Source organism: Anabrus simplex, chromosome X, assembly GCF_040414725.1.
Source record: "Anabrus simplex isolate iqAnaSimp1 chromosome X, ASM4041472v1, whole genome shotgun sequence".
Lineage (NCBI taxonomy): Eukaryota > Metazoa > Arthropoda > Insecta > Orthoptera > Tettigoniidae > Anabrus > Anabrus simplex.
This window is the reverse complement of record NC_090279.1, coordinates 160,856,405-160,872,907: the sequence shown is the minus strand read 5'-3', so window position 1 is coordinate 160,872,907 and position 16,503 is coordinate 160,856,405. Positions and strand designations below refer to the sequence as shown.

The window sequence follows — 16,503 nt, the reverse complement described above, 5'->3', positions numbered from 1 at the left end:
GGAGCAATCCCAGCCAGATCATTCAATTTATTGATGGGAGTTGGCCTTAAACAACCTGAAGTAATCCTGCATCTCTTGTTTAAGGCAACATCAACCTGTTTTGCATGGGCTGACCACATAGGAAAGACATATTCTCCTCCAGAATAGCATCAGGCCAGTGCTGTTGTTCTTAATGAGGCTATTAATTTCCACATCAAGCTGATATTTTGACATCACAGCGCTAACAGATATTGAATTTCTCCATATTCTTCAGATTTTAGCCCCCAATATTGAGTTCAAGAGGTTGATGCTCCTTGATAATAAACATACCAGAAAAGAAATTTGTGGTCTGAAGTTCATGGAGTCGGTTAACATAAGGATGAATGTAAATGATGTCTCAATATCTCGATGAATCCCTTCAGAGCCATGAGGGCAATGACATGGATGACATCTTTGTTGATTCTAAGTCTCTAGCAGTGGCATATCCTGGAATCTCCACTGAGGCATGCAACTAATAACCATGCAGTTAACACAATGTATTAAGAAAATTTCAATTCTACTCACCCTAATTACATGTAGGTGAATTCGAGCCGAACAGCTTTACTGTAAGATACTGGATTGAACGTGCGTACACAATTCTTGTTTTCTGTTTTTAAATTTACGAGAGAAGTTAGAGGTCTCCCGGCTTTAACTATTTGAATCTTTTCATCAAACGAACGGCCAGTAAGTGGCTTTTCAAACTGATTTACAATTATATCCGTTTTAGACTTATCCATCGTTAATACCACATGTGCGCAAAATATAATAAAACACCGAAAAGACGAATAGCACAGGAACAGCACACACAGAATGAACTCACTAATCAGCAAAACACACAATGAATTAACTCACTAGTTAGCCACAACTCAGGCACTGGAAGTAAGTCCCCCATTGGCACTGGTCAGTTTTGTCACGTTGAGTTCTCGCTGGCGAGTAATCTGTGGGTCCCGTTTGCTGTAAACTTATGCATGCCGACTTTCTCCAAGTTGCCAACAGATGGCAGAGGGCAGCACGGGTATGTGGTGACAAATTCTGACCAAGTTTCAATTGCAGCGACATCATTCGGAGGGTTTCAGAACTACGTCTACCACTGAATGCAATTTTAAGATTGAATGCCTTACATCCTTAACTCCTCCATTTGCTGTCTCTTTCTTTCTCGAGTGGAATAGACGGCGAGACTACACCAGCACCACACGTAGTCAAGCAACGGAACTAGTACAGTTGCGCGGACCTTTTGAACTTCTGAGAGATGAAATCATTAATATTTGACTTGAAACAACCTAAAATCGTACATCAGATAGTTCTTTGTGTTATCATAACGCATGCAATGAATGCCTTGCATTCAAGGAGAATAAGCCCCTGGTTCTAGCATAAGTCGACAAAGAAAGACAAAAATGTCAACCGTACATCTCACAACTTCAAGGTCCTTGGGATGGTATTTATTAAGATAACAGGGAATAAATGCGTTGTGCCTCTTTTTTGTCTTGATCCACTTCCACTGGCTGTGTCGCAACAGTATTGAATCTGGCAGTTGTACTGGTTTACAGCAGAGCACAATGTCTACTTAACACATTGAACACCAGCCCCGGAGATCTCGGTATTACTATGGCCAGCGGCTGTGGACAGGCACCGGAAATCTCCATTTTTACATACTGGCTTAGTTTTCAGCTTGTTGTGCTGTCTGTTAGTTAGAGTTTGAACTACCTGCCACCACGTCATGGAGTAATAGGATCATTGATGTTAGTGCCAATACATTTTGCCATTTTTACAATCAATGTAACCATGAAAACTACCTATATACATGAGCCTACGTGCATGCCTAGAGGCAATTGTCAAGATTGTAACCCATGGCAACATGCCTTGTGTGATGACAAAGTATTTCAACATTTGTATGCAAATTCATTATGTGATATGCCACAAGGGTGACAAGCTTTGAGAATTCTCGTAGATTGTCAGCTGACAGTAGATGAGAACAGACAGTAAGTGATGGGCTATAAGAATTCTTGCTTTTATGCACCTTGTATTTCCTTTATCATTGATACAATTGTGAGCAGGATTATGAGGTTCCAAATGGTGTAGTCATGGAATATGAACTATATCTATCTTTGAAGTGAAGCTTCCACGGTGTGAAGAATTATTTAATTTAATTTCCGGGTTGAACCGTGTTGTACTTGTACGCATATCACGTACAGTTTGCCGACGTTTCGAATACATTGCAGTATTCTTTGTCAAGGCGACTGAAATACCCCTACTCGATCCGAGGTAATCAGTCTCCCAGGCAGAAATTACACTACTAGAGTGGCCTTGATCTTAGCCTTTTATATCCTAGCCTTTCTGGCTGACGTAAGCCCTGGCTGTCTCGCGAGACTTCTGGAAAGTATATGTCACAGCCAGGTAGTGGGGGCTTGCCCGCACTGTTATGTAATGGGGTTGCGGCCCGTGTGTTTATGTTGTGGTCTGTATGTCTTAAACTATGAATGATAGGCATCCAAGAATTACTGAGATTGTATCCTTCTTCTAAATTTATGTTGTTCGGATGTTTCTTGATTTCGATAGCCTCGCGGATTTTCCTTTCCAGATGCCAAGGGATGGCTGCTAGGATCTTGGTCTTGTCAAATTATATTCCGTGTCTAGTTTCGTAGGAATGCTTGGCTACTGCTGAAATATCTGTGTTTTGGTTCTTGGTGTGACGGATATGTTCTTTTAGGCGGGTGGAGATCAGACGTTTTGTCTCACCTACATAACAAGCTCTGCAGCTACATTCAACGTGATACACTCCAGGGGCCTGTAATTCTATTGTGTCTTTTACTGATGGTAGATAACGGGCTAGCTTACGGTGAGGTTTATAGATAGTTTTTATGTTGTATTTGTCCAGTATCTTGCCGATCCTGTCTGTAGTGTTTTTAATGTATGGCAGTATCGCTGTTTTCTGGCGGGTCAGTTCTTCTTTCCCGTTGTTTTTTCCTGCGGCGGCCTTTTCTTTGTTCTCTTCTGATTTTTTAAGGACTCGTCGGATGTTATTGAGCGAGTAGCCATTTTTCCTAAGGGTTTCCGTGAGGTGTTCTTTTTCTTCCTCGAGGTGCTCTGCGTCAGATATCGCTATGGCCCTGTTCACTAGTGATGTTAGGACAGCCTGCTTTTGTGATGGGTGATGATGAGACGAGGCGTGTAGGTACCTGTCTGTGTGAGTGGGTTTCCTGTATACTGCGCGACTCAGCGTCCCATTGAGATTACGTATTACTAGCACATCCAGGAACGGTAGTTTTCCGTCTACTTCTACTTCCATGGTGAACTGAATATTTACGTGTATGGAGTTGAGATGGTCGAGAAATAGCTGTAGGTTATTGCTCCCGTGAGGCCAGATTACAAAAGTGTCGTCCACAAAACGGAGAAAACATTTCGGTTTCAGGGCAGAAGTAGCTAAGGCTTTCTGTTCGAAGTGTTCCATATACACGTTTGCTATTATTGGAGAGAGTGGCGACCCCATCGCGGCCCCTTCTGTCTGTTCGTAGAACTCCCCGTTAAAATAGAAATAAGTGGCGCTAAGGCATTCTTTAGCTAGTGTTGACAGGTCTTCTGGAAGTTTCTGGTCTAATAGCGGAAATACTTATGTTAGCGGCACCTTGGTGAAAAGTGACATGACGTTAAAGCTTACTAATAGGTCCGTACTTTCAATTGATTGGTCCTTAAGGAGCTGGATGAAATGTCGGGAGTCCTTCACGTAGGTTTCAGTGTTTCCTGTATGTGGCTGAAGTAGTCCAGCTAGGTAACGGGCGATATCGTGCGTGGGAGAGCCTATAGCGCTCACGATAGGTCGCAGAGGTATGCCTTCTTTGTGGATTTCTTGGATGCCTATCATTCATAGTTTAAGACATACAGACCACAACATAAACACACGGGCCGCAACCCCATTACATAACAGCGTGGGCAAGCCCCCACTACCTGGCTGTGACATATACTTTCCAGAAGTCTCGCGAGACAGCCAGGGCTTACGTCAGCCAGAAAGGCTAGGATATAAAAGGCCAAGATCAAGGCCACTCTAGTAGTGTAATTTCTGCCTGGGAGACTGATTACCTCGGATCGAGTAGGGGTATTTCAGTCGCCTTGACAAAGAATACTGCAATGTATTCGAAACGTCGGCAAACTGTACGTGATATGCGTACAAGTACAACACGGTTCAACCCGGAAATTAAATAAAATATATCTATCTTTCTTTAAACCTTCATGTAGTTAACAAAATAATATCAGATATGTAGAGCTATTCCAGTGCGGATTTCAACATTGAGCGGCGCATTCAGTTGCTGACAGATTCTGATATTTGCGATTAATTATGTGCACACTGGTTATCAAAGGTACCAAGTAACAGTGAATTGGATTTTTCCAATGATTAACAGCTAACACTAAACATGGAATAACCATAAAGAGAAATCCTTGCATACTTGAATACAATAAGTACACGAAAGGCACAAACAGGATATTCCTACTACACTGTGCTTAGAAAGCCGGCCCCATGGTGTAGGGGTAGCATGCCTGCCTCTTACCCGGAGGCCCTGGGTTCGATTCCAGACCAGGCCAGGGATTTTTACCTGGACCTGAGTGCTGGTTCGAGGTCCATTCAGCCTACGTGATTAGAATTGAGGAGCTAGCTGACGGTGAGATAGCGGCCTTGGTCTAGAAAGCCAAGAATAACAGCTGAGAGGATTTGTCGTGCTGACCACACGACACCTTGTAATCTGCAGGCCTTTGGGCTGAGCAGCGGTCGTTTGGTAGGCCAAGGCCCTTCAAGGGTTCTAGTGCCATGGGGTTTGGTTTGGTTTGGTTCTGTGCAGAATACTAAGTAACCTAATAGTACATGTTCCAAGTCTGAAGTCGATATCTCGAATACTTTTCAAGTTACAGTAGTTTGAGTGCAGCAGTGTAATTTCTTTCTTGGAAGCTTGAACCCTTCGGTTTACTTAGGGTTGCAGGCTCCATGGGTGGGAGCGGTAGAATTAACACCCACGCTATCCCCTTCCTTTCGTAAGAGGCGACTAAAAGGTGGCCCCAGGGGCCTCTCAACTCGGGAGCGTGTTTTGGCGACCACAGGGCCCTTATAATACCAATATAAATGGTCCGTTATTGGACATTATAAATTTTCCAGCTAGCTCATTCTTGGTTGCCAGCGTTTCGCCCTCGTGTGCTAGGGTGGGCTCATCAGTTGGTACCTAGCACACCTACCAATACGCTGGCTAGTGCATACCGTGGAGGCCACTGCGTAGGCTAACTGGAGCCACCGGCAGTGCCAATGCACTAAGAGACTTCGTCTCATCACTAAAAATTGATGCCTGCTTGGCCATCAGATGATATAGATGTTGATTCCCATAGGGAATCTGAAATATTTGTCCTGAATGAGCAAATTTATAATACCAATATAAATGGTCCGTTATTGGACATTATAAATTTTCCAGCTAGCTCATTCTTGGTTGCCAGCGTTTCGCCCTCGTGTGCTAGGGTGGGCTCATCAGTTGGTACCTAGCACACTACCAATACGCTGGCTAGTGCATACCGTGGAGGCCACTGCGTAGGCTAACTGGAGCCACCGGCAGTGCCAATGCACTAAGAGACTTCGTCTCATCACTAAAAATTGATGCCTGCTTGGCCATCAGATGATATAGATGTTGATTCCCATAGGGAATCTGAAATATTTGTCCTGAATGAGCAAATTTATAATACCAATATAAATGGTCCGTTATTGGACATTATAAATTTTCCAGCTAGCTCATTCTTGGTTGCCAGCGTTTCGCCTTCGTGTGCTAGGGTGGGCTCATCAGTTGGTACCTAGCACACCTACCAATACGCTGGCTAGTGCATACCATGGAGGCCACTGCTCATTCAGGACAAATATTTCAGATTCCCTATGGGAATCAACATCTATATCATCTGATGGCCAAGCAGGCATCAATTTTTAGTGATGAGACGAAGTCTCTTAGTGCATTGGCACTGCCGGTGGCTCCAGTTAGCCTACGCAGTGGCCTCCACGGTATGCACTAGCCAGCGTATTGGTAGGTGTGCTAGGTACCAACTGATGAGCCCACCCTAGCACACGAGGGCGAAACGCTGGCAACCAAGAATGAGCTAGCTGGAAAATTTATAATGTCCAATAACGGACCATTTATATTGGTATTATAAATTTGCTCATTCAGGACAAATATTTCAGATTCCCTATGGGAATCAACATCTATATCATCTGATGGCCAAGCAGGCATCAATTTTTAGTGATGAGACGAAGTCTCTTAGTGCATTGGCACTGCCGGTGGCTCCAGTTAGCCTACGCAGTGGCCTCCACGGTATGCACTAGCCAGCGTATTGGTAGGTGTGCTAGGTACCAACTGATGAGCCCACCCTAGCACACGAGGGCGAAACGCTGGCAACCAAGAATGAGCTAGCTGGAAAATTTATAATGTCCAATAACGGACCATTTATATTGGTATTATAAATTTGCTCATTCAGGACAAATATTTCAGATTCCCTATGGGAATCAACATCTATATCATCTGATGGCCAAGCAGGCATCAATTTTTAGTGATGAGACGAAGTCTCTTAGTGCATTGGCACTGCCGGTGGCTCCAGTTAGCCTACGCAGTGGCCTCCACGGTATGCACTAGCCAGCGTATTGGTAGGTGTGCTAGGTACCAACTGATGAGCCCACCCTAGCACACGAGGGCGAAACGCTGGCAACCAAGAATGAGCTAGCTGGAAAATTTATAATGACCAATAACGGACCATTTATATTGGTATTATAAATTTGCTCATTCAGGACAAATATTTCAGATTCCCTATGGGAATCAACATCTATATCATCTGATGGCCAAGCAGGCATCAATTTTTAGTGATGAGACGAAGTCTCTTAGTGCATTGGCACTGCCGGTGGCTCCAGTTAGCCTACGCAGTGGCCTCCACGGTATGCACTAGCCAGCGTATTGGTAGGTGTGCTAGGTACCAACTGATGAGCCCACCCTAGCACACGAGGGCGAAACGCTGGCAACCAAGAATGAGCTAGCTGGAAAATTTATAATGTCCAATAACGGACCATTTATATTGGTATTATAAATTTGCTCATTCAGGACAAATATTTCAGATTCCCTATGGGAATCAACATCTATATCATCTGATGGCCAAGCAGGCATCAATTTTTAGTGATGAGACGAAGTCTCTTAGTGCATTGGCACTGCCGGTGGCTCCAGTTAGCCTACGCAGTGGCCTCCACGGTATGCACTAGCCAGCGTATTGGTAGGTGTGCTAGGTACCAACTGATGAGCCCACCCTAGCACACGAGGGCGAAACGCTGGCAACCAAGAATGAGCTAGCTGGAAAATTTATAATGTCCAATAACAGACCATTTATATTGGTATTATAAATTTGCTCATTCAGGACAAATATTTCAGATTCCCTATGGGAATCAACATCTATATCATCTGATGGCCAAGCAGGCATCAATTTTTAGTGATGAGACGAAGTCTCTTAGTGCATTGGCACTGCCGGTGGCTCCAGTTAGCCTACGCAGTGGCCTCCACGGTATGCACTAGCCAGCGTATTGGTAGGTGTGCTAGGTACCAACTGATGAGCCCACCCTAGCACACGAGGGCGAAACGCTGGCAACCAAGAATGAGCTAGCTGGAAAATTTATAATGTCCAATAACGGACCATTTATATTGGTATTATAAATTTGCTCATTCAGGACAAATATTTCAGATTCCCTATGGGAATCAACATCTATATCATCTGATGGCCAAGCAGGCATCAATTTTTAGTGATGAGACGAAGTCTCTTAGTGCATTGGCACTGCCGGTGGCTCCAGTTAGCCTACGCAGTGGCCTCCACGGTATGCACTAGCCAGCGTATTGGTACTTGTGCTAGGTACCAACTGATGAGCCCACCCTAGCACACGAGGGCGAAACGCTGGCAACCAAGAATGAGCTAGCTGGAAAATTTATAATGTCCAATAACAGACCATTTATATTGGTATTATAAATTTGCTCATTCAGGACAAATATTTCAGATTCCCTATGGGAATCAACATCTATATCATCTGATGGCCAAGCAGGCATCAATTTTTAGTGATGAGACGAAGTCTCTTAGTGCATTGGCACTGCCGGTGGCTCCAGTTAGCCTACGCAGTGGCCTCCACGGTATGCACTAGCCAGCGTATTGGTAGGTGTGCTAGGTACCAACTGATGAGCCCACCCTAGCACACGAGGGCGAAACGCTGGCAACCAAGAATGAGCTAGCTGGAAAATTTATAATGTCCAATAACGGACCATTTATATTGGTATTATAAATTTGCTCATTCAGGACAAATATTTCAGATTCCCTATGGGAATCAACATCTATATCACAGGGCCCTTAGCCGAGTTCTGGCATTGCTTCCACTTACTTGTGCCAGGCTCCTCACTTTCATCTTTCCTATCCAAACTCCCTAGATCAACTCTTGTTCTTTTCCGACGGTATTAGAGGACTTGAGGCTAGGGAGTCTTTCATTTTCATGCCCTTTGAGGCCCTTGTCTTCCTTTGGCCGATACCTTCATTTTTCGAAGTGTCGGATCCCTTTCATTTTTTTTCTCTGATTAGTGTCATAAAGAGGATGGTTGCCTAGTTGTACTTCCTCTTAAAACAATAATCACCACCACCACCAGCCTCTGTCCGGGGCCCGTCCTCAATGTGTTAAATACATAATGGGAGAGAAAATTTATGTTTCAAAAAAAACTTCCTTCAGGCTGAACAGTGATATATTTTCTTAGTAATTTTTCAAGTTGTGTTACCTACCCTTGTATGCTAGTTTGCCGCCGAAGATGGCACCGTCCAGAGATGCCCTCCCGTATGATGCAGAGGATGTTCATGAGCACCGAGCCTGCAGGTCGGTGCACCAGGTAGTAAGGACGACCGCAAGCAAACAGCACCAGCGCAGCCACCAGACAGCCACAGGTACCAGCAAAAGCTCGCAAGAATCCATTCGGCATATCGAGAGCAACATAGGACAAGGCTCCAACACCAAGCAAGCTCCCAATGTTGACACACCAGTAGTACCAATTGAAGAAACGGCGTAGAGAATCGGTGCCTCCATACTTCACCTGAAACATGCCAACTTGAACAGTCTCAATTTCTCATTAGGATATTTCTTACTCAAACGCTTCTCATTCACATTATGCTTAATCCGCGAACCTGCAAAATAAAGTCTCTGGTAGGTGCTTGTACAGGCTAATCTCGAGAACCACCTAACGAACTTATAGACCTTTTTTTGTATTAGTGCAATATCTTGTATTGAAAATGTATTGTCAGTTTATTTCTTATAATTCCAATGTATGAAACAAAAATGAAATTTATAGCTTATAATTAATCGTGCAAGTCATTTCTTTTAACTTTTGACTCAATCTATAACTGTTAGATTCTTCAGTCTTTCAAACTAATGTATGAATAAATCAATTTAGAAACTACCGGTACCTACTTGAAAAAGAATGTTTAACAGATTATACCTGAAAAAAAGAAAAGCTTTATTAAAATTGAATGGCACGTTGTGTTCTTGAAAGAACATCATCATATTCTATCAAATCACACTTCTTATTCTTATAATAATAATAATAATAATAATAATAATAATAATAATAATAATAATAATAATAATAATAATAATAATAATAATAATAATAATAATACTGGCTTTACGTCCCACTAACCACTTTTATGATTTTTGGAGACGCCAAGGTGCCAGAATTTAGTTCTGCAGGAGGTCTTCTACGTGCCAGTAAATCTACCAACACGAGGCTGACACATTTATTTGAGCACCTTCAAATACCACCGGACTGAACCAGAATCAAACCTGCCAAGTTGGGGTCAGAAGGTCAGCACCTCATCCGTCTGAGCCACTCAGCCCAGCCTCCTCCTCCTGGAAGTGCCAAATCCTCAGTGGAAGTTGGCAGTAAATCTGGTCCATAACGGCTACTCTAAATAAGGCAGCTGATGATGAATTGGACCACTGGCGAAGGTTTCCCAACCAGGAAATACATCGTCACCCAGAGCCTCTTCCTCCTTATACTTTTCCTTGAAGTATGAGTTGATGGAGGTGGTATATCTCATTAAGCACAATGTGACCAAAATATACTGTCATCATTTCTTTGATGGTCTTTGTTATTTCTAATTGTCTTCTCATGCGCTGCATGACCACGTTGTTCGTTACGTGATACAACTAAGATATTCCGAGCTTACGATGATGACACCAGAAGTCAAAGGCATTTAACCGTTTAATTGTTATGGCCGTGAGAGTGCAAGCCTCCGCACTGTAATACAAAGTGGAGAAGGCGTGACACTTAAGTACTCTGGTTCTAAGATGAAGGTCTAAGTCCAGATTACATAATACTTTCTTCATATGATGGAATGCCACCCGTGCTTTCTCAATTCAGATTTTTATTTCTTGATATTGGTCCCATCTCTCATCAGTATGGTTCGGAACCAAATCACATAATTTTTTAAAATAGTGATAATAAGCTATTTATTAGAATTCTGGGAAGACCCATGAGGTCACCGGAATGTGACATAATGGGAAGTTACAGTAAACAAGCCAGCAGGCACAACACTAGTGCTGGCGTAATGCGTGATGTTGCACTCCTACGTGGACCAGTGAGGAGAGAAGAATTATATGAGGAGTACTTTCTGATGCACTGCAAAGCCACATCGTTCGCTACGTGCTACACCCAAGTTATTCTGAGCATACGATGATAACGCCAGAGCTTAAAGGCATTTAACCGTTTAATTATTATGGCCATGAGTGTCTTTGTGAAAAGCTATTAAATTCACTCCATATGTCTCTCTTCTTTGCCCTTAATTTCTATATAAACTGTAGATAACTCGATGTACAGTAGATGGTAGCAGCAAGTGATAACGAAGATCCTCTACGTAGAATAGTTCACATGTTCACTTGTTTGGGTCACGTAGCTGTCACCTTGCATTCGGGAGATCGTGGGTATGAACCCCACTGACAGTAGCCCTGAAGAGGGTTTTTCCATGGTTTCTCATTTTCACACCATAAAAATGCTGGGACTGTACCTTAATCAAGGCCACAACTGACAGTAGCCCTGAAGAGGGTTTTTCCATGGTTTCTCATTTTCACACCATAAAAATGCTGGGACTGTACATTAATCAAGGCCACAATTGCTTCCTTCCCACTCCAAGCCCTTCCCTATCCATCATCACTATAAGACCTACCTATGTCGGTGCGACACAAAGCAAATTATAAAAATTAAAAAATTGATAGGATTGGGAGTATTCATGTTGGCGAAAGAACAATTTGCAAGCTAGAGATTGAGAAACATGAAATTATACGTGTAAAACTTACCTCTGAAGACGATATGCAACTTGATGTTTTTGGGGTGTACAAACCTGGAAAGAGTGCCACTGATGCAGAACTATAATAATATAATCAGCTACGTGGGGAATGATACATATAAGAACATGACTGTAGCGGGTGATCTCAATTTTCCAAACATTAACTGGATAGGTAATGTGAATGACAGAAAGCATGACCAACAAATGGTAAATAAGTTAATCCGGGAAGGACAGCTGAATCAACTAGAGGGAAGAATATTTTAGACATGGTGCTGATAAAACCAAATGAACACTATAGAGAAAGCCAAAAGGTATAATAATGTTTTTGGTTTAAAGACCCGGTAACTAGGTTTGCAATTTTTGGGACTATTCTTGGTAATAAATTATTATAATTAAAAAACTACCTTTCCAATACACAAAATCCTTATAATTAGGATGAAACCATTTTGAGTATTGGAAAGGTGGTTTTTTAATTATAATAATTTATTACTCTGAACTCCAATATGGTTGTAAAATTAGATTTATAACTTGTACTGTTCTTGGTGCCAAAATTTTGTCCTGCAGGAGTTTTTTCACACCCCAGTAAATCTATCGATACGAGGCTGATGTATTTGAGCACCTTCAAATACCACCGGAACTGAACCGGGATTGAACCCGCTCAATTCAACTCAGAAAGTCAGCATTCTACCATTAGAGTTACTAAGCCTGACAATGTCAAAAGGGAAATGCCATTTTATGCACGAATTTTGTTTCCAAAGTTGAATACTTTCATTTATGTTTACTGTATAATATAAAATTATAAATTTTCAACATATGTTTTAACAATAATAATGTACACTATTTCTTGTGATTAGTTATTAAACACCGACATTTTAGAAGTGCCTAATCTTCTGTACATAATAAAAAAATTATAATTCTCCATAAGTTACAATAAACATTGTTTCAACAATTAAAAAATTGGGTATAATTGGATGTTATTTATTTTATTATTACAAGATATTAGAATCATTCCATTTTGTATTGAATTAGGAGGATACATTTAATTTTTACTTCGTAAAGTGTTATTTATTTTTAAAATATTAAGGAATTAAAAAATTTTGGACCATATTTATTTTTTAAAATGTTAAGTTGCGGGGTTAATTAACTCTCAGTTTTGAGAAGCAGGACATTGGGAACCAGAGTTATTATAAGAAAGAATTATGAAAGATTCAACGATGAATTGTCTGTTAATTTAGCCAGGTAGACACACACTAATTCACCACCTGATATGAGTCACTGATTTCTTATCATTGTACCATTCTTCTATATGAATGAACTGGAAGTATTTTATCTTGGCTTATCATTGTCAGACAGGACAAACATAACACAGTTTGAACAATGTTTGTTTAGAAATGATATACTGTGACAGTGCAATTGCGCTCCATCAGTTGATAACTGGTAGATAGAGCCCTGTGCGGATATACAAAATACTATCCGCATCCGCGAATGGTTACCCGTGGATACTGTAAATATGTAACTACCACAACAAAACGAGAGGAGAGTAGAATACAGGGAGCGGAGATGAAATTACTAAGAGGTATCGAGGGCAAGACCAGAAAGGATAGAATTAGAAATGAAGAGATAAGGAAAAGGACAGGAATCTTGAAACTTCAAGACAGGATAGAAACAACAAAGCTTAAGTGGTATGGGCATATGATGAGAATGGGAGAAGAGAGTGTGCAAAAAAAAAAAAAAAAAAAAAAAGAGTAGTTAACAGGAAAGAGACCATGAGGAAGACCACAAAAGAGGTGGAGAGATTCATTGTGGGAGTGCATAGAGAAGAGGGGAGGAAAACCAGAAGATGTATTGAAGAAAGGAGAAGAGTGGTGGAGAGACAGGCAGCGATGGAGGTCCTTAATCCACAACCCAACCTGGGAAGCTGGAAATGAGAAATGAAGATGATGATAACACCCAAGGTACTGAAAAAGATAGATCTGTTAACATAATACAACAGGCCTGATACCTGGTACCAGACCCTCTGCAGTCAGAGGTTTGTAAGGAATTTCCTCTTGCAACAACTACCGACGTACTGAGTGGTTCTCTTTCGGAATCGTTCTACCTTTCTTCCACTAACTGCAGGCAGGAGCCAGTTAGGTTTAGGTCAGATTTACGACTTTATGGACTTTAGGCTCTTCATACAGGGTGAGCAACACAAAGCGGAACCAGTCCCGCTGCCCGCACATGGGAGATGTGTGCATGACAGAAAGTCTGCAGTAAATACATTGTCGCATAAGCTATTTCTAACAAACACAAAACAACACAAAACAATAAAATTAATCACATATATCACGTCAGGAGAAATTGAAACTGCCTCCCTTTGTTGTTCAAGCATTTCTGGCACCTGCTTAGAAAATTGTTCATTACCATCTGCAGTTCCCTCTGAGAAATGGCAGCAATTTCTTGATGAATGTTATTTCAAAGTTCATCTAAAGTGTGTGGATTCGTTTTGTACACTTTCTCTTTCAATGCCGTCCAGAGATAAAAATCGCAGGGGGTTAAATCGGGTGACCAAGGAGTCCATATGTTGTTGGTGTTAACTTTATTTTCAAACACCGCATGGATTTCCTGTAAGGAGAAGTGGGTTTTACGTGCCGTCGCAGAGTCTTGCTGGAAAACTGCAACACCTCTTTCCCTCTCAGGTAATTCTCCAAAAATTGGAAATTCCCGTGCACATGATAGAGCGGTTCCGCTTTATTCTGTTCACCCAGTATATCACCATGCTCCCATACCAACGTGAAGGGTCACCCAACTACAAGAAAAAATGAGAGTATACCTGAGTCAAAATAATAAACATCATTATTTAGACATTATCAGCAAAATTATCCACACTGGTACACAGTTCACATCCGCCAAGAGATTAACTTCGCGAATTTCCACTTCCATGCAGGGCTCTACTGGTAATGTGTCAGCCTTTGAATCTCAAGATCACAGGTTCAAACCCCACACAGATAATCGGTCTTTTGAAGGGCAGAAAAAAGTCCACTCAACGCTCCATGTCGCACAATGTTGGGATGTGAAAAAGATATCTCGTGACACATCTGGTGATTACCAAATAAAATTAATTTTAAAACCCTGCCATAGATAGCCCAAGAGGGATTCGGTTTACTCTGCAATCTGGCAGAGTAAGCTGGAACGTCAAAATTGAGGTTCAGGCGGCCTAGATGATGTCAAATCAAAATGCCTGCACACAGTAGCCGAGGCCATACATTTTTATCATCATCAAATTTTTTAAAAAATTTGCTTTACGTCGCACTGACACAGATAGGCCTTATGGTGACAATGGGATAGAAAAGTACTAGGAGCGGAAAAGAAGTGGTCGCGGCCTTAATTAAGATACAGCCGCAGCATTTGCCTGGTGTGAAAATGGGAAATCACGGAAAACGATCTTTAGGGCTGACAACAGTGGGGTTCGAACCCACTATCTCCCGGATGGAAGCCCACAGCTCCGCGCCCTTAACCACACGGCCAATTCGCCTGGTCATTAAATCAAAATACTAGTACAATGTCATCATCAACATCCTTTTTCCTTATCCAGCTCCTGCTGGGTCAGGGCATTTATGGCACTTCTCCACCCTCCTCCCTCCTTCCACCATTCCTTTTCCAGTATTTTGTCCCAGTTCAGGTTTCTTCTTATTCTTCACTAAATTGATCCACCTTGTTCTAGGTCTCCCTCTTGCTCTCTTTCCCTCGAAATTTACTCTCCATTATCTGTTTTTGGTATTTTTTCCACCTCCATCTTCTTTACATGTCCAAACCATCTAAGTTCACTCCTATCAATTTCATTTAGATTTTCCATTCCGACCTGTTTTCTCACGTCTTCATTTCTCAAGCAGTCTTTCTTAGATATTTCATTTTACTGGTTTGAATTCCACTCTCCTCCCTACTTCTCATTATCCAGGTGTCAGCCGCATAAGTCAGGGATGGCGAATCTATGACACGTGAACACGATTTCTGTGCCACACTGCACAACTTACTAACAAATTTTAATGTTTTTAACATGTAATAAATAAAAAACATAGCTTATTTTAATATTACACTTTAATAAAATTAATAAAGAAGCATGTCACATTTCTATGGCCACATTTTTCACAAATACTAGTAGGTTAATTTATTATTTATAAAATTTACCTGTTTTGTGAAGTGAATTTTCAGTGATGTCTGCAAAATAAAAATGAAACTTCACTCGAATGGATTTGTATGTAATGCAATCTAATTCCTAAACAAAGTGCCTTTCATGATGATTTTAAATAAATATAACTGGTGGCACACTAGACAGTGAAAAGTAATTTAAAAAAAAGACCTTAACCGATACGGTAGTTGGAAAAGGTTTGCCATCCCTGACATAAGTCAATATGGGTGAATAATACATAAATTTTGTTCATTATCTTCCTGGAGAAACTAGAAAAGGAGATAACTAATGGGGAAGTGAATTTTATAATTAAAAAACCCATGGCACTACAGCCCTTGAAGGGCCTTGGACTACCAAGAGACCGCTGCTCAGCCCGAAGACCTGCAGATTACGAGGTGTCATGTGATCAGCACGACGAATCCTCTCGGCCGTTATTCTTGGCTTTCTAGACTGGGGCCGCTATCTCACCGTCAGATAGCTTCTCAATTCTAATCACATAGGCTGAGTGAACCTCAAACCAACCCTCAGGTCCAGGTAAAAATCCCTGACCTGGCCGGGAATTGAACCCGGGGCCTCCGGGTAAGAGGCAAGCACGTTACCCCTACACCACGGGGCCGGCAAGTGATTTTTATGGGTGATGTAAATGCATAATACAATGTAATACTCTATAATTATGGCTACGACAGCCTGACTCCTAGACTGAATGGTAAGTATCCAGTGTTCTGCAGTTCAGAGGGCTCCACATTCAATTCCTGGGTGTTAAATTCACAATTAAGTATTTATTTATTTTCCACCTAGTCAATACAATGATTGCTTAAGGCAATTTAATGGTTAAAAGTGGTACATGTTTCGTATATTATCAACATCTTCAGCCACATAAGACTGTTTAGATGAAAAATATATAAATTGACAAAGTAATGCTTTAGAGGAAGTGTCCTTAATATTAACATAAGATTGACAAC

General features: G+C 41.5%; 1 protein-coding gene across 1 annotated transcript in view; it reads right to left on the bottom strand.

Annotated features, from left to right (window-relative positions):
• Positions 1-16,503, bottom strand: part of LOC136885893 (solute carrier family 15 member 4) — a 44,592-nt gene that overhangs the window by 21,693 nt on the left and 6,396 nt on the right. The window contains exon 3 of the mRNA XM_067158582.2: positions 8,821-9,125. Coding sequence (XP_067014683.1) covers positions 8,821-9,125 — 305 coding nt within the window. The remainder of the gene's footprint in view (positions 1-8,820; positions 9,126-16,503) is intronic.